This window comes from Jaculus jaculus, chromosome 5 (genome assembly GCF_020740685.1).
Source record: "Jaculus jaculus isolate mJacJac1 chromosome 5, mJacJac1.mat.Y.cur, whole genome shotgun sequence".
Lineage (NCBI taxonomy): Eukaryota > Metazoa > Chordata > Mammalia > Rodentia > Dipodidae > Jaculus > Jaculus jaculus.
The window spans coordinates 175,766,945-175,792,599 of record NC_059106.1 but is presented as its reverse complement, the minus strand read 5'-3'; the positions used below and the strand labels follow the sequence as shown (position 1 = coordinate 175,792,599).

Here is a 25,655-nt window from a genome sequence, read left to right as displayed (position 1 = left end):
CAACCTCTGATATGTCCTTTACTTTCTAAAGTTTTCCCTTTTTTACATTTCTATTCCTTCCATCTCTTTTTTTTTTAAATTTTTTTTGTTTATTTTTACTTATTTGAGAGCAACAGAGAGAGAGAAAGAGGCAGATAGAGAGAGAGGTTGGGTGCACCAGGGCCTCCAGCCACTGCAAACCGAACTCCAGATGCATGCGCCCTCTTGTGCATCTGGCTAACGTGGGTCCTGGAGAATCGAGCCTTGAACCAGGGTCCTCAGGCTTCACAGGCAAGTGCTTAACCGCTAAGCCATCTCTCCAGCCCTATTCCTTCCATCTCTTTTTCTTTCTTCTTCTTCTTTTTTTTTTTTTTTTTTGAGGTTTTCAGGCTGGCCTTGAACTCTTCTTTCTGCCTTCTGAGTGCTGGGATTAAAGGTATGAGCCACCACTGGCAGGGTAGACTTTGGTGCCCACTGGATTACCTTTTCATGTCTTGTGATGGTATGCTGTGTATGTCCTGCTGAGTCCTTTCTGATGTAGCATTTATTTTTCCTGAACCTTCACTTCAAGTTATTAGTTACTGCTTTAGATTTGGAGGAGTCAGCCCCCATTAGGATTGCCAAGGCAAAATAGAAGGAAGTACCAACTTGGGGTTGTGGGATTTAGTATTGAGTCCCAACCTGGCACACCAACAGGTAAGAGTATGGGCTCACTGAGGCACAATCTTTTCAGCTCCCAATCAAGACCTGAACTACCTACCATACTGTGTAAGGGTCAGGTGAGATAACATATGTCAAGGGCATCATGATGTGGAAAGCCCCTGAAATGAGGGCCACTGGTATAAATGGCTTCTTAGATTAGCAGTGATCATCTCTCAAGTAGGTAGGGATGGTATGATGCTTTAGATTGCCCCATGGGCATTGTAACACAAGGCCTCCCTTAACTGCTGTCAGCATTTCCCACTAGTTAATATGATGGCAAGGGCTCTTCTTTGTGTCACTCATCTTAGAGATCTGGTATTTCCATTGCTGTCTTTGATACAACTTCTAAATATAATTTTGCTCAGAGGAATTATTCTACCTTTTTATATAACAAGAATCACCACTAAAATTATCAGCCACTGTGTTCTTCAAGGTCTTATAAATAGCCTGAAGTCCAAGAAAAATTCACACATCAGAAATGATGTTAGGAAAATAGCAGCCCCAATGCCAAGGAGACCATTGCCAGGAAAGCACAGAAACAGAAAACTGACTGCACACTGAAGTAACACTTGAACTATGAAAGTAAACGTTTCTATTTTGGAGCTTGAAAAGCCAAAGAGTCTGGGATTTAGATGTTTAGAATCCATGCTTCAAGGAGTTCCAGTGATCACCGTTTCTTCAGGGAGCTAAAAAGAAAACATGGCTAATTAACAGCTCTAAGAAGTTTACTGTGAAGACATACTAGAAGGCCTTCTGGAATATTCTTTGCACAACAGTGTATAGAGTTTTAATTTCCACAAACTTATGCAAAAGGTTCTAAAAATTCTATTTTTTCCCCCTACAACTAGCACCTTTCCCTCTCATAAAAGGATCTTTGTAACTCCAGACCAGAGTATAGCAGAGCACGGTTTTGGCTTTTCTACAGAATGCCAGCCAGAGGGGATACAAGGTAGGTTAGTTTTCACGTGTTTCATCTTGAAGCCTGGTCATAATGACAGTCTTTTGTCATCTCTCGTATTTCAGGATTCATAAGTTTCCATCTTCCTCTATGGAACATAACCAGCAATGGCAACCAGGGTCAGAAGCTGACAGTAGAGGTGGGAGGGTGATACAGACAGGAAGGATGGCAGAGAGTTAAAAGGAGCAAAGAGAGAATCAGGGGATGTGCTCTGTTGACTAAGGGTGTCCCCTGGGGAAACTTCAGAGTGCAGGAGAGGCATAGAGCATGGCAATGAATGAAGAGAAGGCTACTCCTACAGCCTTCTAGCCTCTGCCTCAGACTTAAAGACAACATTTGAAATTAAAAAGAAAAATAATTGAGTTGGATAGATGATTTAGTAGTTAAGGCACTTGTTTGCAAAGCCTAAGGACCTAGGTTCAATTCCCCAGTACCCACATAAGCTGGATACACAAGGTACCACATGCATCTGGAGTTCGTTTGCTATGGCTAGAGACCATGGTATGCCCATTCTCTCTCTCTTTCTCTCCCTCTATCCCTTTCCTTCTTTCTCTCTATCTCTATTTTTCTCTCTCAAATAAATAAATAACATGTTTAAAAATAATTGGTCATTCTTTTATATTCTGCATGAGGAGATAGGCTATACTTTTCTCCAATTAGCATGTTATAAAAATATAAACCCTAACACCAATGAGAATACTACAGGGAATGAAGATAAAGTTCAGTTCCAAACTTCATTTTTTCAGAGTATAAGACCAAAGAGCAAAGGGAACCACAACTGGAGCCATGTGACCACCTGACACATTCTGAGCCCAGCATTAGCAAGTCGCTTCATGAAAGCCACTGCAAGGAACAATGCTGAGTGGTAAAGCTACTCTGTCTCAAGAATAATGGTGGCTTGTGACCTGCGTCAGGTGGATCTGCTCATGCATCAAGAACATTAGTTGAGAGTTTGTGAATGCCAAGTACCACTGCTCAGTAACACCATTTGCCTCCCTTTATCTCGAGTCCAGAGGTACAAGTTAACCAGCTCTGCAGATCACACCAGCAATGAAATGGGGGTAGAGTATGGGAGGTAATATGAAGTCAAGGAGACCAAGAGAAAAGGATGCAGGAATGCAACTGAGGCTGGAGTCTCAGATCTGACAGGGGAGAAAAAAATGGGGTTGGGAACTGGAGAGCTGTTTGGAGGTGACAAGTTGTTAAGTCCTGGTGTTAGAAAGAGAGGGCAGAGAAGAGACTCAAGACCCAACAAAAAGAGCATCTGTACTACAGACCATTGCTCATGCTGGTGGAGAAGCTGCATGTTCACAGGTGGGTGACAGTGGCTGATTCCCTTTGAGATACTAACCATCAGGAACATACATGATATATACATTCTAACTGCCATGGATTATGGGCTCAACATCATCTCTTCCCCTTCAGACCTCTTATTAGTGGTTCTGGCCCTCAGGATCCTTCCTGGGCCCGAGCCTTCCTGGTACTAAGTTATGCTTGGTTCCCTTCTCTCACCAGTTGCAAATACTTCCTGAGGAATTTTTTAAAGTATTTTATTTATTTATTTGAGAGGGAGGGAGAGAATAGGAGTGCCAGGGCCTCTAGCCACTGAAAATGAACTCCAGATGCATGCGTCATGGAGTATATCTGGCTTACATGGGTCCTGGGCAATTGAACCTGGGTCCTTAGGCTTCACAGAAAGTGCCTTAACCAGTAAGCCATCTCCAGCCCTGAGGATTTTTCTAACTTATCAGAGCCAACTTCAAGGGAGAGAAGTCCCTGCTGGTTTTATTGCTTTGGTCACTGTATTTATTGGAAGTAAAAACACATCAATTTGCATTCTCTTAGCTCTCTCTTATCAAGGGATAAATACTTGCAGGCAAGTTGTGAATGGATCTACCAGCAGATACTGGCCTGCCAGATGAAATACCGTAAATGTTTTGTTCAACTCAGGTGTATAAAGGTTTTGTAGGGAAAATGCCTAGTCTAGGTAATAAAAGTCTTGGAAGGAAGCAGTTTGAAAAGAAGCAGTAAGTAGTGAGTGAAAGTGAACCACAGACCAGAAAGGAACAACTATCCAGAAAACTGTATTATAAAGAAAGAGTGGCTGTGACTCACCGTTGGGGTTGGAACTAGCTGTAGCCTTGATTACCTGTGACCTGAGGTGGTAAGCTAACTTCTTTGGTATCATTTCTTTCTATAAAATATAGTAACAACTATATTTGGGTGGTTTGCAAGAATTATATTTTTATTTATTTTATTATTTTTTGAGGTAGGGTTTCCCTTTAGCCCAGGCTGACCTGGAATTCACTATGTAGTCTCAGGGTGCCCTCGAACTAAAGGCAACCCTATTACCTTTGCCTCCCAAGTGTTGGCATTAAAAATGTGCATCACCACACCTGGCTGTAAGAATTTTATTAACTTCGATGGAAACACAGATTTAGATTCTAGTACAGTATATAATAATATAGTGGCATATAATAAACCTTTAAAAAATAAATTATATGAACAACTTCATTTTTTGGTGTGTTATGTTATATGTGATATATATATATATACTATATATATATATACTATATATATATATAGTATATATATATATATATATATATACTATATATATACTATATATATATCACATATATATATACTATATATATATATATATATAGTATATATATATATAGAAATATATATATAGTATATGCATATGGGTGTTCAGATGCCTCATGTACACATGTGCAGACTCCAGAGTAGACTGTCAGATGCCCTTTATTGTTTTTATTGTTTCCTTGAAGTAGAATCCAACACTGTGTCTGATGTGTCCGAAGCTGCTTTTTTCTTTCTTTTCTTTTTTTTTTTTTTTTTGGTAGGGACTCACTCTAGCCCAGGCTGATCTGGAATTCACTACTTAGTATCAAGCTGACCTCAGACTCACAGCAATCCTCCTACCTTTGCCTGGGATTAAAGACATGCACTATCATGTTCAGCTTTCTCCTTCTTTCCTTCCTTCCTCTTTCTTTCTTTCTTCCTTCCTCTTTCTTTCTTTCTTCTTTCCTCTTTCTTTCTTTCTTTCTTTCTTTCTTTCTTTCTTTCTTTCTTTCTTTCTATCTTTCTTTCTTCCTTCTTTTCTTTCTTTTTTTCTTGTCAAACTGGCTAACCAGCAAGCTTCAGTGATTCTCCCCACAAGATGGGAGTTGTAGGCATTTATGCTCATGCCCAAGCCTTTTACAAGTGGGTGCAGTGCATGCTGGGGATTGAACTCAGGCCATTTCAGGCCTTCATACTTGCATAGGAAATACTCTTACCTGGTGAGCCATATCTCCAGCCCAATACTTCACTTTTGATGTGCTTTTATTTTTCTATCTTTAGTTTCTTTGAGGTAGGGTCTTACTCTAGCCCAGACCGACCTGATACTTATTCTGTAGTCCCATGCTAGCCTCAAACTCATGGTGATCCTTCTACCTCTGTCTCCTAAGTGCTGCAGTTAAAGGCATGCACCACCATGTCTGGTTTGATGTGCTTTTATGGAGCAGGCCAATAGTTGAGTATCCAAGTTTGGTCTATGGAATTTTCCTGATATCAGTACATAGAAGCAATACCCTGGGCTCTTAGAAGCCTCAGAACATTATTTTTGCAGGTGCATGTGTGTGCTTGGGTGTAAGAATGCATGCTCATATTTTTATGGGCACATACATGCATGCATGTGAGGGTTTGAGCCAGAGATTGACATCAGGTGTCTTCCTCAATCACTATTCACCTTATTTCTTATTTTTTAAGAGAAGGTCTCTCACTGAATCCAGAGCTCGCTGATTGGATTAGACTAGCAAGCAAACAAAGCCCTTAGGTTCCTGTTTCCCTGGTGGTGGGATTACAGGCACATGTCACCATGCCTGACTTCTATATGGATGATGGGGAATCCAAACTTGGGTCCTCATGCTTGTGTGGCAAGCACTTTACCAACCAAGCCATATCTCCAGCCTCAGATGTGTTTGGATTTTAACAGACAAGCTAGAGATAGCTGGGCTTGGTGGTGCACACTTTAATCCTAGCACTCGAAATGCTGACATAGGATGATCATTGTGAGTTTGAAGCAAGAGTGAGTTCCAGTCAGTCTAGGCTAGAGTGAAACCCTACCTTGAAAAACAGAAAAAGAAGAAGAAACAAGCTACAAGTTAGTAGGGAAATGGATAGGCAACATTCCCAAACCTCCAAGAGGCTCAAAGGCTTCAGGTCATCTAAAACCATAGGGTAGCACCATTTAACAATACCTGTGGCTATTTTTCAGGCACAAGATGGTCACTGAGTGGGCACAAACAACTGTGGCCATGGAGGGTCCCTAGGCTCATCCTGAAAGATATCTCCTTTTGAAAGATATTTCCTCCTTCTTTGCTTTCACTCTGTAAATAAGTAACCTGTCTGTTCTGAGTTGTGTCAGTACAACTCTGTATCTCAGGTTTTGCTCAACTCTTAGAGATCAGCTAAGATTGACGGTCTAGCCCTGCAAAAGCTGTGTTCCTACTCCAACATCCAAAGTGAAGCTTATTTCTCATTCTGTCTGCACTATGGCCACATTCACAACCTTACAGCTTATAAGCCCCTCCAAGTCACAGCGGTTTTGTCCCTAGTTTTAGAAACATATAAAAAAAGTTGTGTCAGGCTGAGGTGATGGCTGAGTGAATGAAGCACTTGTAGTGCAACACTGAGTACTTGAATTCAGATCCTCAGACCCCATGTAAAAGCCAAAAGCTGTGGTAGGCTTCAGTAATCTCAGGGCATCTATAGTAAGAAGAGAGGCAAAGATAGGAAAATTTCCAGAAGCTCATGGACTAGCTAGCCTAGAGAATGCAGCAGTGAACAATGAGAGATCCTGCCTCAAGGTGGAAGGCAAGGATTGACCAGAAACTTGTCTTCTAATTTCTTTTTATTTATTTATTTTTTATTTTGTCTTTTAATTTCTAAACAGGTGCCATAGCATGTGTACACCTACACTCATACACATACACCAAATAAATAAATTAATTAAATTTTGAAGTGTTAACCTTAGAAAATGCAGAGATACAAAAAGAAGCAAAAAATTACCCCAATTCACATTATCCAGAGATAATAGATTACCCCGCCATTAAAATAATATAGAACAGTTAAAAATATACTTCAAATTTCTTCAAAGGCTCATATTTGAAATACTTGAATATCTGTGTGTATGCACGTGCATGCACATGTATGACTGTGTGGGGTTCTCTTTATGGTTTTCCTAGGCCTCTCTTATTTTATGATACTAGCAATGAACACAGAAGCTTGGTGGGGCTTTGAACAGCATAAACAAAGACCTCAAGCTCTTCTTTGGGCTTGTTTGTCTCTGATTTAATGCATCTGGACACCTCCTAGATAAAAGCTTTGAGAATTTATAGTCATCTTGTCATTTTCTATGACCCCCAATTCATATCTCTGAATGTACACCTAGCTGGGAATGCCCCATTCTAGCACAGTCTGTAAGGCTTAAAGTCTCCAGGTACCCACCTACCTGGTAATCCATGGGCCTCCCAGCACTTGGCTCCATCTTAATGTCTGGCTTAGATCTGAGGAGAAGAATGTATTGTTAGAGTTGGTGTGAGGGGTCTGCTTGCAGGGAGAAGGGCTACTGCCATCATTAGATCATACAGAAAAGGTAGATGGACAGAATCATGGTCTGCAAATACTTAATGACTGCCAAGATATGGGGCTATTTATCCTAAGTGGCACTAATGGAGAACCAAAGGCAGAAGTAACAGGGGAACAGACATTAGGTGAGAAGAATCACATATGAGCTGGGCAGCTCTGTGCTTTCCCTCAGCCTGCAGGGGCTCAAATGATCTGCTGTAATCTGCCTCTACAAGGAGAAAGGCAAGAAGATATCCAAGGACAAGGGGAAAGGAGCAGGTCTAGGAAGAAGCTGCCCAAAGTCATCAATCCTCTGCCCGAAATCCCAAATTTGGCACGTTAGTTCTGCCTGACACAGAAAAGTCAGGAGGGGTTGCAAGGCTCAAACCACTCACCGCTTGTTGGAAACATTGGTTGTGAGAGCTGTCACAGAGGCTAGAGACACTGAGTCAGGATCCAGCCCATCCCCCAACCGGATGGCCAGGTGGTCAAGGTCCTCCATCTCCAGAACTGCTGGTTCATCTGGGGAAGAAGAAGGTCATTGTAGGTGAGTGGACACAGGGATTGGGAATATTTCTCCTTTAAAGTGGAGTCACATTCAAGATATATTTGGTGGTGCCTGCTTAGAATGCTACAATGTGTATACCTACAATTTTTCTTATGCTGGTTTTTATTTTAATTGGCATTATAACTGGTCTTGCCTTTTTATTTTAGTTGAATGTAATTATTTTATTAAATACTATTCACTAAAGCATTGAATAGCTTTTGTGGATGAAGGTAGGAAATAATCCATGCTTACATACCTCTCATGACAATAGCTACTTTAAAAAATTAAATTGTTACATTATTTTGAGAAGTACAGAGCCAAAAAAAAAGGTACCCACATTGTTAGATATCCGATATGGAGGGCCTGGTCAAACCGTGGAAAGAAAAGAGATAAAAGAAATTTCAAAGAGCTACTGCCATGTGGGGAGCTGGAGGTTATAAGAGCCCATGTAGAGAGTAAAGGCTAGGGGACTTTCCCCTTGGCTTAGCAGAGGAGAACTCATCAGCAGATGGAAGTTCCCAAGTGGTCAGGCAGCTCAGAGAGCCTTCCCTCACAAACGTATTTATAACCTTATGATGGTGGGCCCTGCCTTCTGGCTCAGGTGAACCAGAGGGACAGCTGTCTCAAGAAGAGGCTAGTCCTGACACCACATTCTGGGCACTAAACTTGACCAACAACAATGTTTAAATCAAAGATCTCCCACCAGGAGGGGTCTAGGTTGCTGTGGAAAAACATGTCTAGGTAAGAGATAAAAATTCTAGCAAGTGCAACCCACCTTGCCTGCCCTTTTATTTTAGGGGCCAAGTCACCCTAACTGCCTACTCCCTCTTATTCTCCATTCTCTTAAGAAGACACTCTAATTGCTATTAGAAGAAAAAGGATGATGACTGGTCAGTCTTAACTGCTTCCCACTGAATGGGGGCATAGAAATATGGCATTTAGAGAGTCTCCCCCAGAGAGGGGAACTATTCAAAAGGACCCTGAGTGTAGACACTAGCTACTTTTAACTGGCTCTCTAAGTCTGCACACAAATCTCTAGTTCTTATTTCCAAGATCTGTCAAAACAGACATTATTGTGATGTTACAGATAGGGAAACTGAGGTTTAAGAAGCAATTCATCCATGAAAGTTATGATAAAATGTAGGATTTAACCATGCACACTGTGTGAATCCAGTGGGATGCAAAATGATTTGGAAAAGCCATCCAGAAAAGGTGGGTTTGAATGTCAGGCAGTAGCTGAACTCTCCATCTAAGGAGAAAGGTACAATTGGAAATGGCATGGGCAAGAGGTAGAAAGAGAGAGAAAGCTACATAGGGGAAGCTTGGGAGGGAAGCCTGGAGCCCTGATGGTTTACACATAGTTCCAATCTCCATGGAACTTCTTTCCTTATCTTTAATCCCTCTTAAAAAGGTGTCAGACCCTCTTCCCAGCCTGTTGCTGGAGAGACCAAGTGCCATACGCCATTCCAGTCTTCCAGGTCCAGTGAGGCCTCAAGGGTCTGCCAGTAAAAGCTAGCTGTAGCCTGTTTTTTTTTTTGTTGTTGTTGTTGTTTGTTTGTTTGTCTTTGTAATCCATTTTCTAATTAAAAACCTTTGGGCTTCTGTGTAAAGAATATGCCATGATGGGAGGAACAGCCTATTCAGTTGGCACAGGCTTGCTATCCTAATCTTTATCAGCCCTGATGCTGCTCATCCCTGGCTTCAATAGACATCTCATCTTTCCCTAGAGGTGAGGCCTGCCTCCAAGACCACTAATAGGAGGTCAGACCCCTCACATGGCACAGGCTGCTCTGTAGGATGGGGGAGGAGGGCTGTTTGAGACTTGCCTAGGTGGGATTTAATGGTGATAAATGCAAAGAAATGGCTACAGGGACTGACTAAGCCATGGGAAGGCCCACATAGCCTACCTTGTCTTTGGAGCTCCTCCTTGTGGGGCCTGGTCTTGCCGAGCTTCATGGCGGAGAACACGCTCCTTCCGGCTCTGGGGCGGGGGTGGGGGGGGGTGGGGGGTGGGCACCAGATAAAGTGGAGGAAAATGGATGCGTATTGGAACACACAAATACACAAAAGCCAAAGCCTGGGGAATAAGGAGTAGAGAAAGGAACATTCCCCTCCCCCAGCCACTGCCCTTTACCTAGTGTTCTCAAAATATATATTAAGGACCTAACTTCCCTAATGAGGAGCTATGGGGGAAGTACATCGCTTTCCATGACCAAAGAGCATTTGGGGCCCCTGTCCAACCAGGAAGAAGAAGCCTGGAGCTTGGAAAGAGGAAGTACTTGGAATGCCTCTGAATTTTGGTCTTTCCAGCCCCAAATCCACCCCTGTCTATACAAATCTTTTCAGAGTTCTATGCTAAGCTTTGTCCCCAAGCTCATCATCTCATCCCTGTACCCTACTTGAGCAGGTTGGGAAGAAAGCCAGATGTCAGGAGACAGCATCAGAATGGAAGGGCAGGTCTGGGGGACTCCAAGGAACAGAGGCTGAGGATGAGGATGAGATCAAGCCTCAAATGGCCATACTGCACAAAGCATGCCATGCCTTTCTCCAGCCTTTCTGTGTCCTGGGTGTCTCCTTGGTACCAAGTGATGAGCCTTTTCCCAACTATCTCATTCTAGTTTTTCCCCTTCTGCCTGTCTACCCTCAAGGCAGAATCCCACTTTCCCACTGGAACTTAATTCTGAGTCCATAGTTCCTACCTCTTCCTCTGGCCGTGAGCCCCAGGTAAAGAGCCTTGCAGTCAGGGGATTGAGGGACGGGGGCAGGGTTGCTCCCTGCCCTTCAGTGATGGCTCTGCAGCCGAGCCTGAGGTCCTCAGAGCCAGGAGGTTAGGGAGTAGGATCAGTGGGGGGGGGGGTAAGATGCAGTATTCCATTACCCCATCCATATTGCATGAGAGGGACACCTGACTCCCTCTGCTTCCCATTCTCCTCTTCCTGAGTGTGTCTCTCTCTGAAAGATCCCATGGTGGTAGGTATAGGACCACTACTAATCTGCTTCCAGCAGAGCCCACTGACTTTGGGTTTGCATCTCCCTGAAGAGATTCAAGGATGGTTTCCAAACCCCAGGTCCCTGCTCTTCTTGCTATATACTGTGAGGCCTGGGAAAACCCCTTTACTTGTAGAAATATCCTAGAAACCTGTAACTCCTTAACCTTGGATTAGAAAGCCAAACCTATCCCTATCCTAAATCCAGAATGTTACCGTTCAGAAACAGGGCAAAGCATGGGCAGATAAGAACCATCACTTTAATGTGGTGCCAGGTCACTGATATATTCAGTGATGTCCTAAAAAGATGAAATAAGACTGATATAATGTGTCTGTCCTCCAAAGTATCATGGATATAAAAAGTGGGAAGGAAAAAGTTCTACAAAAGAAAAACTGATGTCTTTGGAATTATATTATTAGTTGGCTCAGTATCTTTATTGTTCTCTGTATTCTCTCAATTGATAATCTTATTTCTGTGGTTTTTAACTATTGACTTTAAGCACAGAATAGATGTGAAGATGATCTTATTCTAAGAACTGTTCTTTTTTTCTCCAGTTGTCTGGTACTTTTTTTTTAATTTTTTTTAAACTGGAATTCTTTTTTACACTTTCTTTCATTTATTTTATTGATTTGAGAGAGAGAAAGAGAGAAAGGAAGAGGCAGATGAGGTGGGGGGAGGAGAAGGAGAGAATGGGCATGCCAGGGCCTTCAACTGCTGCAAAAATCTCCAGACACATGTTACCATGTGCATCTGGCTTACATGGGTCCTAAGAAATCAAACTTGGGTCCTTTGGCTTTGCCAGTAAACACCTTAACTGCTAAGCCATCTTTCCATCCCACTTTATTTATTTATTTTGGTTTTCTGAGGTAGGGTCTTACTCTAGCTCAAGCTGACCTGTACACTAAGTGTGGCCTCAAACTCTTGGTGATCCTCCTACCTCTGCCTCTTGAGTGCTGGGATTAAAAGCGTGTGCCACCATGTCTGGCTTATTTTCATTTGTTTTTGAAGCTGGCCTTGAATTCTTGATTCTCCTACCTCTACTTCCTAAGTCCCGGAATTATAGGCATGCACTGTCATGTCCCATTCCTGGTGATTGAACCCAGTACCTTGAACTGTAGGCTGCCACTGAGCAACAGCCCCAGATTTTCCTTTATTTTAAAAAAAAAGTTTAAAGGGAAATAAGTTATATATTGGCATACATATAAAACATATATAAAATAACCAAAATGAGATTAAAACTCTTGAACAACTACTGTGAACCAGTGGCATTTTATCCATTTCATGTTTATTCATTTCATTTTGCTAGCAATTATGAGAAACATATGCATCTCTTCATTCAATCAGTGAAAAACTGAGGCTCCAAAATGAGAAAATAATCTCAGTATTCCATGATGTGGAGTACTTTGTATTAAAGCTAGATGCAGGTGTCTCACAGGCCTGCAGAATTCCCACTCCACCTTAGCTGTATTACCTCCATGCTTTGAATTGCTCTGAGTGTGAATCCATCCCAACCCCTAGGAATTTTGGCAAAGGATGCAAAGGCTATTGTAGGTGTGGCTGTGGTTCGTGTGTCAGCATCATTTGCAGATTGGAATATCATTTATGAAGAGTTTTATAGAGAAGGTACTCATTCAAAAATGACACAAGTATCAACACATTTGGGAAGAGACTATGATAAATGCTAAATTACTGCTGACATATGACTGAATAGATAATGAACTCATTAGACATTGTTGTGTGGTGTTAGGAAATGAGCCATCCTGCCTGACTTATTCTGAGCCTCCTGGGGCCTTTTCCCTCAACTGGAGGCATAACAGACAGGACTCTAGCTGCACTCTAACTCCTGCAATAGGGTTAGCCTCAGGAAGCATGGCTCATGTGAGCCCTCACTCTATGCTATGCCAGCCTGTCTCAACCTTTAGGGTTTCTTTTTGCCCAGCCTCACTGTTTTACTACTTCTCTCCTGAATTATCCAGTACTCTCCTAGAAGGCTCAGCATTTGCCTTTCCACAATTTCTTCTAGGCCATTCCTAGAGTCCCAACTCCACTCCACGTGTGACCTACCCAAAGCCATTGCCATGGCAGCCTACTCCAGCCAGTCTCCCCACCTCTGCAGGAAGCATCCTGAGATGACAAATCCAAATGCTGTCTGGGACAGAAGAGGCTCTTCTTGGAGCAGCTAGCTGCTTGGCACCCTGGGATTGAATCAGGTTCTCCTTCCTGAGGCTCATAAGTACTGCTAAGTAGCTGGACATGGGGGTTTCCTGGTGCTAATCCTACATAGTCACTCACTTAGGTCCTGGGGCACCCCTTGAGCAGTTATGACCCTTGAAGTTGAAAATCACTTTAATTCCTTAAAGTAAATATTTTTGGAGGTAAATATTGAGAGTTTTTAAAAGTCTATACTTATATCCAGTCATCTCTGTATACCCTGAAATAATTCACAGGCAAAATCTCTTTTCCTAACACTATGTCATTTAACTATCTGCAATAACAGCCTCATTGGTAGTACTCTTGTGTGCCTGGGGATGTTTCAAAATGCTATGCTTGTCTCTTGATGAACAATGCAGATGTATATAGTGATGAATATCATTTCCACAATTTCTACTATAGGCTCCATGTTGCACTCACTCTCCAATTTGTATGCACTGTGGGTAGCAAAAGATACAATAATTGCTACCATTGCCTTTGTGATTTTCTGATCAATGACATATCAGAAGTTCACTACTTAAAAAGCCCTTTCTACAAAGGGTAAAGGGCAAAGGGAAATATTTTCATTTGTTTCAGACAAAGTCTGACTCCAGCCCAGGCTGGCCTCTAACTCACAGAAATCCTACCTAAACCTCCTGAATGCTTGATTAGAGGTGTGAGATACCACACCTTTCTATTTTTGAGAGAGAGTCTCATTAGATCAGGTTTGCTCAAAGTCAATATATAGCTGAGGCTGGCCTTCAACTCCTGATCCTTCTGCCTCTACTTCTCAAGTGCTAGGAATACAGGCAACCAACACCATGCTTTGAAAGTACAGGTAATTTTGTAATTATAAGGATATTTAAAATGTTTTATATTTCAGTTAGTTTTGGCTTTTTTTTGTTTGTTGTTTTTTGTTTCTTTGAGGTAGGGTCTCACTCTGTCTGGCCCAGGCTGACCTGGGATTCACTATGTAGTCTCAGGGTGTCCTCGAACTCATAGCGATCATCCTACCTCTGCTTCCCATTGCTGGGATTAAAGGTGTGTGGCACCATGCCCAGCTCTAGTTTTGACTTTTTATTTTTTTTTTTTTGTTCATTTTTATTTATTTATTTGAGAGTGACACACAGAGAGAGAGAATGAGCATGCCAGGGTTTCAAGCCACTGAAAACAAACTCCAGATGCATGTGCCCCATTGTGCATCTGGCTAACATGGGTCCTGGTGAATCGAGCCTCGAACGGGGGTCCTTAGGCTTCACAGGCAAGCACTTAACCGATAAGCCATCTCTCCAGCCCCAGTTTTGACTTTTTAGATCAATCTGTCTCTATCTGTTATCTATGATCTATCTATGAGTTTTGTGGTTCTGGGCATCAAGCCTCCTACATGCTAGGCAAGGGGATCTACTACTGAGTTACATTTTCAGCTCAGATTGACATTTTATGTGAGGACAATCTTGTCTTCAGCTGGTCAATTGTACATGCATTCCTATTATACCAGGGGCTTTTGGAAACCCTTAACTGCTTATCCTGACTCTAGGAGTGCCTGGGATCTTGGCTCCTCAGTTGTCTTTGATATCCTAGTCTTTTGCAAAGCTGAAGCAAATAGCATCATGGAAACAGATTTCCCATCTCCCTAAAGCAATTTATCCTAGAGTCCCATGCATTCCTGAGAGCATGTATTCTTTCCTAGGTCAAATCTTAAGCTACAACTTACATCTGCTTGCATTGATCTCTCAGGGGAGATAGCAACCAACCAGTTTTGCATAACTGAGTGTCAGACTGCAGGCTCTTCCCATTGTTTTCTCTTTCCAGGCTAAAAAGTTTCAATTTGCTTAATCTCTTCTTAGAAATCCCATTTCTCTAGTCTTTAAATAGCCCTATTCCTCCACATATTAAAATGATAATACATGTTATCTTGTTTAATCTCATCTGGCAAGAAATTAGGATCATGTAGGGCCAAAGAACCAGCATATATTGCAGATTTACCATGTGCTTGAACTGTGAGGCACCTCTTACCCCAGCTATAGTCATAGGTATCAGGCCAGTCTGTTAGAGTGGGGAGCTGGACATCAAGAAGGCATTTTGAGGTGATTTCAGATAGAGAGCCTAGGATGAGCAGAAAGGAGGCTTGTGCTCATAGGTAAACCACTGACATCTTAAGTAGCCACAGAAACCTAGACTCTAAAGCCCTCTGCCTAAGAGTTCTAGCTTAGCATCCACATCATCTCTCACTCATCCTAAGACTGACCTCTCTCTCCAGCCTTGTTACACCCTCTATCTGAGGCTTCTAGCCTTACTCAGAACCTAGCAAATGTTTCTATCCCTCAGGTCTCTGCATGGAGTTCTTCCCTCACAGTACATTGCCTTCATCATTACATGGTCATGTCTTTTGCTTATGTGTAACAAGCATGATTAGAATTCAATGTTTTGGGTAAAGCAATGAATGAAGCTATGATTTTTTTTCAAGGTAGGTTCTCACAATAACTCAGACTGACCTGGAACTCACTCTGTAGTCCCAGGCTGGCCTTAAACTCAAAGTGATCCTCTTTTTTAAAAAAAATGTTTTTTGTTCATTATTTATTTATTTCTTTGAGAGTGACAGACACAGAGAGAAAGACAGATAGAGGGAGAGAGAGAATGGGCGTGCCAGGGCTTCCAGCCACTGCAAACGAACTCCAGACGTGTGCGCCCCCTTGTGCATCTGGGTAACTTGGGACCTGGGAAACCGAGCCTCAAACCAGGGTCCTTAGGCTTCACAGGCAAGCGCTTAACCACTAAGCCATCTCTCCAGCCCCAAAGTGATCCTCTTACCTCTGCCTCCTGAAGGCTGGGATTAAAAGTGTGTGCCACAATGTTTGGCAACCTTTTATTTTGTTACCTTTACTTTTCTTTTTTTTTTTTTTTTTTGCAGTGGCAGGGATTGAACATGGAAACATGGAGCCTCCCACATGGCTAGGCAAATGCTTTACCACTAGGCGACATCCCAGCCCTTATTTTTATTTATTTACCCATTCATTCAAACTAGGACTGAACCTAGGACCTCACATATGCTGGGCAGGTGCTCTACCACTAAGCTGTAGCTCCAGCCCTGATTGAATCTATGAATTACCTGGAATCTTAACAGATTCTCCTCCTCCACCTGCACCCAGTGCTAATTAGTTCAGACTACTTAAAACACATTCATGAACTAATTTTTAATATATTGGAACCGTAGTTTTGAACAGATCTCAATTTTTTTTATTTTAAATATTTTAAATTTATTTAGTTGAGAGTGACAGACAGAGAAAGAGGCAGATAGAGAGGGAGAGAGAGAGAATGGGTGTGCCAGGGCCTCCAGCCACTGCAAACGAACTCCAGACACGCCCCCTTGTGCATCTGGCTAACATGGGTTCTGGGGAATCGAGCCTTGAACCAGGCTCCTTAGGCTTCACAGACAAGTGCTTAGCCACTACACCATCTCTCCAGCCCCAGATCTCAATATTTTTAAAAATTATTTGTTTACTTTATCTGAAAGAGAGAGAGAGAGAGAGAGAGAGAGAGAGAGAGAGAGAGAGAGGGAGAGGAGTGGCACAGTAGGGCCTCTAGCCACTGCAAACAAACTCCAGATGCAGGTGCATCTGGCTTATGTGGGTACTAGAGAATTGAGCCTGGATTCTTAGGCTTTGCAGGCAAGTGCTTTAATTGCTAAGCCATCTCTCCAGCCCTCTCTTAACATTTTTGAGACTCAGTTTCCACACTTGCACAATAGAGACTACAGCCTTGACTTTTTGATTCTCCTTGATGTGTTTGGAGAATTAATGCTTCAGAGTAAGATCTCTCAACTTCCTGGCTCCATTGTGAACTCTGGGTAGGAAGCCAGACTCCCCATCCCCTTCTTCTTGGCTTTTTTGAGGTACAGTCTTGCTCTAGCCCAAGCTGACATGGAATTCACTATGTAGTCTAAGGGTGGTCAGCTCTGCTGCCCCTGTTCTCTGGAACTCAGATTTGTCATCTGTTTAAAAGGCAGCTGGCCTGAGGCTCCATGTAGTGTGGTAAGCTTTAGTAAGGTTCCCTGTGATGCTAGAAGCTTTGGATAGCAGTGTGGCTCTAGGGAACCTTTGAGCCCATGACACCTCAGGCCACCTGCCTTGGCTTCTTCTTGCGGCTTGCCTGTACTCTCATCAGTCCCTTCCTTCTCTAGGAAGCCTTTTGGGGAGTGGAGACTGTGAAGGCCAACAGAAAGTTGTCATTTTACTTTAGCTCTCTGGGACTTTATGCTCTGACCATATCCTATAGCTATAGAGTGCACATCCTCCTTAGGTCCTCAGGGATGTTTGTTCAATTGCCCATATCTTTTCTTTTAAATATTTTATTTTTATTTATTTATTTGAGAACTAGCAAGAGAGAGAGAATGGGTGCACCAGGACCTCCAGCCACTGCAAGTGAACTCCAGATGCAGGCATTAGCATGTATACATCTGGCTTACATGGGTACTGAGGAATCAAACCTGGGTCCTTAGGCTTCACAGGCAAGGGCCTTAATTGCTAAGCCATCTATCCAGCAGCTGCCGCCCCCCCGCCCACCCATTTCTGTTTACCTATAGGAGGCCACTGGCTTCTTATGTCCTCTGTTCTTTGCCTTTAGCAATACTTTCCCTCAAAGAGAAGCTTAAGGGCATGATCTGCAGGCATAGGGTGCTAAAGAGGACAGTGGAGGAGGAATAAGATACTGAAAGGAAGGAAGGTCACCCCCAAGAACCCAGCATACAAACATACAGTCCAGGCATCTCCCTATCCTATCCCATTCCTTCACACCTTTCATCTTCTCCCCCATGGTCTGATAGAAAGACTTCCTTCACCTTGCATCTCCCCTGCTGTTCTACCATGACAGCCCCTCCTAGGCCTTCTCAGAAAGCCCAGCCCACCCTCTCCACCTCATAGCCCTGAAGTGGGGTGCCAGCCCCACTGGCTCTGCCCTGGTCTGGGACAACTACTTGTGCTTGACATCTCTGCAGCCCTTGGTCTTCTCTCTGCCTTTGCTGAGTAGAGAGAAGAAATGAGGAGACAAGGGGATGCAGGTGAGAGGTGTGTCCCAGAGACCCTCACAACCTTAGACTGTGGTTCTGCTGAGCCCCACATTCTTCTCCATGGTCCTGTCCCACAGATTCTTTATCCCCATATGCTCAAGTCTGCCGGGCAGGGATGCCATGGCCCCAGGTCCACTTGATCTCCTTTATCCCAGGCAAAGGTCTGGGGATTTAAGAGAGTGGGTTCTAGGTTCCCCAGAGTCATCTTCTCCCATACTTCCAAACTTGATCCCTTCTAAAAGGTGGCAGCTCCCAGGCTATAGGGACCTCCAGGGAAACAGTGGGGTAAGCTTGCTTTGAGAGGAGAGGGGCCTAGAGTTCTCAAGATATTCAGCCACTGAGAAAAAAGGTGTGTGTGAGGTGTGTGTGTCTGGAGGGCAGTAAGCAAGCCACCACTCCATGGCTAAGAGCAGGGAAAGAATGATATTCTTATCTCTTTAGAGAGTTTTCTAGCAACTGGAATGTTCTGGGATGTTCTCTGAAAACCTCAATACTGTGACAATGCAGATGAAGTAAAGAAAGTGAATGACCATTATGAATTTTAATTTCTCCTCACATATTGTCCTGGTTTGGACCTTGCCCAGGTAGACTTGATGCCATACCCTGATAGCTCAGGCCCAAAGGTTTCTATGTATAGTTAAAATCCAGCTTCAACAAGTTAGCCTTTATGCAAGACAAGCTGATCAGAGTTGTAGATTGAAAAGGCTAACATTGGCCAGATTTCTGGCTTCCCATATCAGCCTGGACAAATGGGCAAAACAATATCTCATGGCAGAGAAGGGGAGACCTCCCTCAGCGGCCCTGCTCCAGTCTACCCCAGCTGCTTTCAGAGCCCGTGTTAGGAGGGCTACTGGGGCATGCTCTCATGGAGCAAGGGTTCCAGTGAGACATTAAGAAATTGAAAGTCAATGGAAGATTTCTGGTCCCCACTCTCATATTCATCTAAGAATTGCTATTTATTATTTATTTATTTTATTTTATTTTTAAAGCAGGTTCTCACTCTAGCCTAGGCTGGCCTAGAACTCACTCTGAAGTCCAGGCTGGTCTCAAACTCATGGCAATTCTTTTACCTCAGCCTCCCAAGTGCTGGTATTAAACGTGTGTGCTACCATACCTGGCTGATTATTGCTTTCTTTTTCTGAATAATCAACCAAGGTTCTGAAGGAAGGGTTTTATTTCTGCTTTTTAAAATATTTTATTTATTTATTTATTAGAGAGAGAGAGGGGCAGATACATAGAAAGAATGGGCATGTCAGGGCCTTTAGCCCCTGCAAACAGACTCCAGACACATGTGCCACCTTGTGTATCTGGCTTATGTGGGTCCTAGGCAATCAAACCTGGGTCTGGCTATGCAGACAAGTGCTTTAACTGCTAAACCATCTCTCTAATCCTGCTTTTGTTTTTTTTAAAAAACATTGTGGGGCTGGAGAGATGGCTTAGCGATAAAGCGCTTGCCTGTGAAGCCTAGGGACCGGGGTTCGAGGCCCGATTCCCCAGGACCCACGTTAGCCAGATACACAAAGGGGCGCACGCATCTGGAGTTTGTTTGCAGTGGTTGGAAGCCCTGGCACGTCCATTCTCTCTTTCTCTCTGCCTGTTTCTCTCTCTGTCTGTTGCTCTCAAAGAAAAAAGAATAAACCAAAAAAATATTTGAAATAAAACATTGTAACCCTGAAAAATCTGGCAATCCTTGTAATATATTACAAAGGAGAGGTGTATCACTTGAGTTTGGGCAAGGGTGAGCAGTCATGTGGAACCCATGTACTCAGCAATACCCTAGGGCACTTTTCCCTTTCCTTTTAGGTTTTTTTCTGAAGTCAGACAGATGCTGGGCCCACCTAGGGGTTAGTTAACTTTTACCCTGGCTCATCCTCACATCCTCCATTCCCTGGAGCCATAAAAATACACAGACAATCTTTCTGCCTCCTCTTCTGCAATACCCTTCCCCCACAATTAGTGACTGTGGCTTTCACAACTCATAACCCACAAAACATGATTAATACCAGCAATCCCAATGAGGAGGGCCCTCAGTGGAATGGGGTCAGGGAGGAGGGGAATTATGGTCCATACAAGGTTTCTACTTAATAAGAAAATTTTAACTAAAATATAAAAACATAAAAATATATACACACATAGGCTCATATACTCTGAGAGTAGACTATTTTTTTTTTTTTTTTTTTGAGGGGTAGGGCCTCGCTCTAGCTCAGGCTGACCTGGAATTCACTATGTAGTCTCAGGCTGGCTTCAACTCACAGTGACCCTCCTACCTCTGCCTTCCAAGTGCTGGGATTAAAGGAGTGCGCTACCACTCCTGGCCAAGGCTATTTCTTTTTACTTTGTTTTGTTGTTGTTTGTTTTTTCGAGATAGGGTTTTGCTCTAGCCCAGGTTGACCAGGAATTTACTATGTAGTCTCAAGGTAGCCTCAAACTCATGGCATTCCTTCTGTCTCTACCTCCCAAATGCTGAGATTAAAGGCATGCACCACCATGCCCAGCTAAGACTATTTCTATGAAGAAAAATATACACTTGTGATTTCACAATTCTGGTTACTGTTAGCACCATTGATAACAATAATTGCAAGACTGTGAACTTAGATTTTGTTAAAACATATTTTTATCTATTTATTTGTAAGCAGAAAGAGAGAGAGAGAGAGAGAGAGAGAGGCCTCTAGCTGCTGCAGATGAACTCCAGATGCATGTGCCACTTTGTGCATCTGCTTTACATGGGTACTGGGGAATTAAACCCAGGTAATTAGGTTTTGCTGGCAAGCTTAACTGCTGAGCCATCTCCAGCCCTGGAATTAGATCTTTAGAAAGCCCTGCAATGGTTAATCCATCATCTTATGAAATGGACATCCTCTTAATTCCTTTGCCCAAGGGAAGCTGTGGCAGCTCAGGTAGCCCTCAGTCACTAGCCAGCAAGCAATGACCTTATTTTCTGCTGGCATTGCCACAGACCTCATAGAAAACCTCAGATGAGCCTGAATTTCAGCCTAGACCTCATATTTGTGCTTTTGGTATCTTTTCATGTCTGGGTAAGTCTTGTTCCTCAGCCAGTGTTCTCTTTGGGAACCAGTTCTCAACCTCCGTTTAGTTCCTTCTCTTCCTTGGTGCCCAACTTCATCACTCTTTGCACTATTAAAAGTGGCCACATAATAGGAGGAGCAACATGGAAGCCTGTTGGGAGTGCTATGACCTGCAAGGACCTAAGCACTTTCCAGCATCAGCCTTTAATTGATCCCTCAGTGCTGGGCTAGGGCTGGGCTGGAAAGAAGTACGCTAAAATCTATTTCACTCCCAAATCCCAGAGTGGCTGGCTGACCCTGGCTCCTCTGAGCTGCTGTGGGAGTCATTATAGCTATGGATCTCCACCTGTTAAAAGGAGCAGAGAACAATTTTCTAGCTCTTTGTGGGCCATGGGAGCCAATGAAGTGGCCTTTGTGATGAAGCAGAGTATACTATACCATGTACACACAATTATGCACACCACTTAGCACACATGTATATCTCTCTTTCAAAGCCCCCACCATTTCTACATGGCCAGCTTCATTCTATTTCATTTTGCCCTCAAATATGGCTCTCAGAAAGCTAGTATCAGCAGTAGAATAGGACAGCCTGGATCAGAGGACAAGTGAGATTTATGCTCTTGTCCAGGATAGATAGCTCTCCTGGAGGCAGAATTGTAAGAGCTCTTGGTATAATGTGTGGTGCTAGAGCTGAGAAAGAGCTTAATAACATTGCTTTGACCAGAAGCTCAGGTAGTGTTTGAAGGAGAAGCATTTGGGTTGGGGTAACATGGAGTCTGAAGAACATAAGCACTGACAGGGCACCTACCACCTGCCAGGCATCATAGGTGTCATTCCATGTAGGACCTCATTTCATCCTAACACTTCTATGGGCATGAGTTAGGCATCTTTCAGATGGAAAGGAAGGGATCCAAAAGAAGAGCTGGTACTTGAACCCCATGATCTCTATTTCCTCTGTCCTATGTCCTGGCAGTATTTTGCCTCCTGGACAAAGTCTCTGGTTGAAGTCAGATATTAGAAAAGTAGACATAAAGTCTCATAAAGCATACAACTGAAGGGGGCCCAGTAGAGGTGGAACCAAGGGAGCAGAGAATTAGAGGGTAGTGGCTAGATTGGAGGACCAAGTCCTGCTGGCTACCAGGCTGAGTCTGGAAGATATCAGTTTGTGGAGATATCTACTTACAAGGTGATCTGAGATCAGACTGGCAGCCCCAAATGGCAACAGGGTAAACAGTATGCTCTCACATGCTCCTTTAACTAGGGTAGTAACACCTGGAAGGCAGGAGCTCTAGCTGCGACTGTCACCCTCCCAAATTCCCAGTCTCTATGATGAAATTCCTCCTGTTACAACTACTCTGCCTTGAGAGAGCCTAAGGAGATAGAGAGAGGTAGAAATGCTAGACTTCTGTTTAGGAGAATAGAAGGAGCCCACTGGGCCATGACTCTGAAAATCTGAGAATTACGTTCTTCACCAGAGAACTATACTGACATCTTGCTTTATTCTGACTACATCATCCCGTACTCTCCCCCCTCCTCCATCTACATCCAGGCCTGGGACTGAAGGAGTGGGAGAAGAACTAGCTCTGCATATATTGCTCCACTGCCTTCTTACAGAGGACCCTTTAGCCACCAAGAACTCCATGGGAGAGCTATTTCCCATGAATTCTACAGGATTCTGAGCATCTTGGGTCCTTTAAGATGCCAGGGTTAAGGAGAACCAGCATACCCACTTACTGAACTCATTTCTTTTACTGAACCAGAGGGGGCTAATGACATGCCAGAGTCAGTCAGATGGTGAGGGTGTTGTCAGGATGGGACTTAATGGAAGTAGCTTTTCTGATTCAGATCTGGGCTACTTTCCCTACAATAGATTGCCCTTCTGTGGCTTCTGATCATGTTCTCTGAAAGCCCTTTCTTAGAGCCCACTCTAAACAAGTCCTGGATAGCTCTTTCCCAAGTAGATTTGGTAGATGGAGACAGGTAGAGGTAGAGAAGTATTAGCATCCCTCATGCCACATGAAGGTCTCTCCCCTTCCTCTTTTCATTTCTAACTCAATTTCTGATGTTTGGTACTGTTTAGGATGAAGAGTCTATTGTCACTAGCCCTTCCATGAGCAGTACTTGGATCCTTCCTTAAGGGAGGCTCTCTCAACAACAGAGTGAGAGCGGACTCATGACTGAAGCCCCCACTTTACAAGTGAAGGAATAGGATCAGAGAAGTATGTGACTTCCTGGAACTCAGGGGTTTGGGGCACCTGAGGGGGGTAATGGATGGCTTGCAGTCCACAGTTCCAAGGTTTCAAATCTTGACTTTGGGTGAATGGATTGAGAGATGAGAAGTGGTTCAAGGGCAAAGGAAAACATTTATGCAACAAAAGCACATAAATTCCATTACACTAACTGTGAACTTGAGAACTTCTGTGTTTTTCAGCACAGGGGCTAAGTAAACCTTATCTGGAAAGGAAAGAGTGGAAGAAGAATAGAATGAGAAGCATACAGTGGTATGTAGGAACCTTGCTCTCAAAACATACCCCAGTCCTTTAGATGAAAATCTAAAGCTTCTTACATAGTGCTTCCAAAAACCTGGGCACTTAGGCATATTTCACTAGCCTTTACTCCATTTCTCTGTGCTTTAAGAGTAATGCAATTGCATTTCATTGTGTTTGTTTTTGGCGAAGTACTGCAGGTGGCAAGAGCATGCCTAGACACAGCTCTCTGTCATCTGTGAGTGGCAGACATTTGAAAAGTATAAATTCTAGACATATTCTTCTAACAGAGGAGAAGCCAGGTCCAAACCAAAACCACTGGTCTCACTCTGTCAAGAAGAGGCCTCTCGCAGAGGTCTCTTCAGTGGGCCAGGGCAGAGGCCAGGCTGCCTGGGCTTGGTTGGTAATTCTGGGGCTTAGACCTGAAAATTCAGGGTCTCCTCTGTCCCCTTCTTCCATTCCCCAGGTAGGATGAACGATGCAGTCCTTCCTCTCACCTTACAGCACCACCTCCTAGATCTTTTCTTTTCTCCTGACTTTTTGCCTAACTTGAACCCTTTGCTGCCTCCCCAGAGGGTTCTTATATAGCTCTATAGCAACTCATCCCTACACTCTGAGCCTAGGCTGGCCTGGAGGGCCTTCTAAGGTCCTCCTCCCCATGTCTTTGGAGACAGTGGGTAGCCTTTTACCTCCGGAAGCTCTTTTCGCCAGAAGGCCGGGAGCTGGGGCGGGAGCCGGGTAGCAATCCATCTGTCTCTTGGCTATCCTTCTCCTCCTCCTGAAGAGACTCATCTCCAATGAAGTCCCCATCATCCCATGAGCCCACTGTGCCATCTGTGGACTGATACTGGACTTCCACACACAGAGTGGTCTGGAGCAAGAGAGGGGCAGTGAGCAGCTAGGGTGACAATAACAATCCCAGATCCCTGTAACTGCCACTTTGTAGTATTTGGGAAGCATTTTCATATCTAACTCACTGGAAAAGTTAGGTGGAATCTCTCACTCTCCATTTTGTTGATGACAAAATGGAGCCTGAGAAAGAATGATATATGTTGTTTTAGCCAATTCAATGGGACCAGGCCCCAGGCCCTGCTCAGGAATGGCTAAGAGGTATGGGGGACCTTCTTGGAAAGGTGATTGTTAAAACAAGCTGAGCATGTCTTCCAGGAGAGAACCCCGGTCCTAGACTCCTTACAGGTATATCCAGTCAGCATTTCTTCCAATGGATCTGACATCCTCTTTCTGACCCTGGAGAGGAGATGATCTTATGCTTTTCTTCCAGAAAAACAAGTTCTAAACATGGGCACAAACTTAGCAATTGATAATCCCTGCTCATTGTTCATGGGTTATTTAGCATTCCATGCCTTCCTCAATAAGTTTGGGTAAAGTGAGGTCTCACAGTCTTAGGTGCCTTCTGTACAGGTCTGGGATGACTTGCTTTCATGTTCCAACAGGGAGCCTGCCCTGAGAACTTGGTCTTTCCTATGCACAGACATGGATTTTCCAAGGGAAGGGAAAGGTATACATTGTGTAACTTCTACACTATATTCTTTTAATCCAGTTACTTTCACATAAACTCATGTGAATGTCTCAGTGCTTCAGCCCACCCTATCAGTAATTTCAGGAGGAATGTTACCTGCTTAAAGTTGAAGAACTAGTAAATACTAGGCCTGGGGTTTGAGCTCAGGATGCTTCAATCCAAGCCTCATGTCTTTTCTCTTGAGCCAATGTGACTTCTCTGGTATGACCATGTTTTGGGTACATGGTTGCCTGAATTTGGAAGCCCTGGGTCCTAGAACTACCTCTGTTGCTGACTGCTGTCTAATTGCGTACTGATCCCCTATTGTCCTCAGACAGTCCATGTACTTCAGCATTCTGCCCCATAAAATGGGTAGTTAAGGTAGTAGTGGGTGAGTGAGATGGTCTGCAAATCCTTTCCCTCGTGGAAATCCAAAGTGTGAATCTTACCATACAGGCATGGTTGTGCTGTCTTTCTAGTCCTTTGTCATTTCACCTCCCATACTATATTCTCTGCCATGTTTGCCACTAAGTGACAGAATGATATATATGGTTTCAG

General features: G+C 43.5%; 1 protein-coding gene across 1 annotated transcript in view; it reads right to left on the bottom strand.

The window, feature by feature from the left end:
* The window catches only part of Otof (otoferlin), a 111,040-nt gene that overhangs the window by 33,021 nt on the left and 52,364 nt on the right, over positions 1–25,655 (bottom strand). Inside the window, exons 5-8 of the mRNA XM_045148768.1 lie at positions 24,268–24,449; positions 9,731–9,804; positions 7,672–7,798; positions 7,161–7,215 (exon numbers count right to left, since the gene is read on the bottom strand). Coding sequence (XP_045004703.1) covers positions 7,161–7,215; positions 7,672–7,798; positions 9,731–9,804; positions 24,268–24,449 — 438 coding nt within the window. The remainder of the gene's footprint in view (positions 1–7,160; positions 7,216–7,671; positions 7,799–9,730; positions 9,805–24,267; positions 24,450–25,655) is intronic.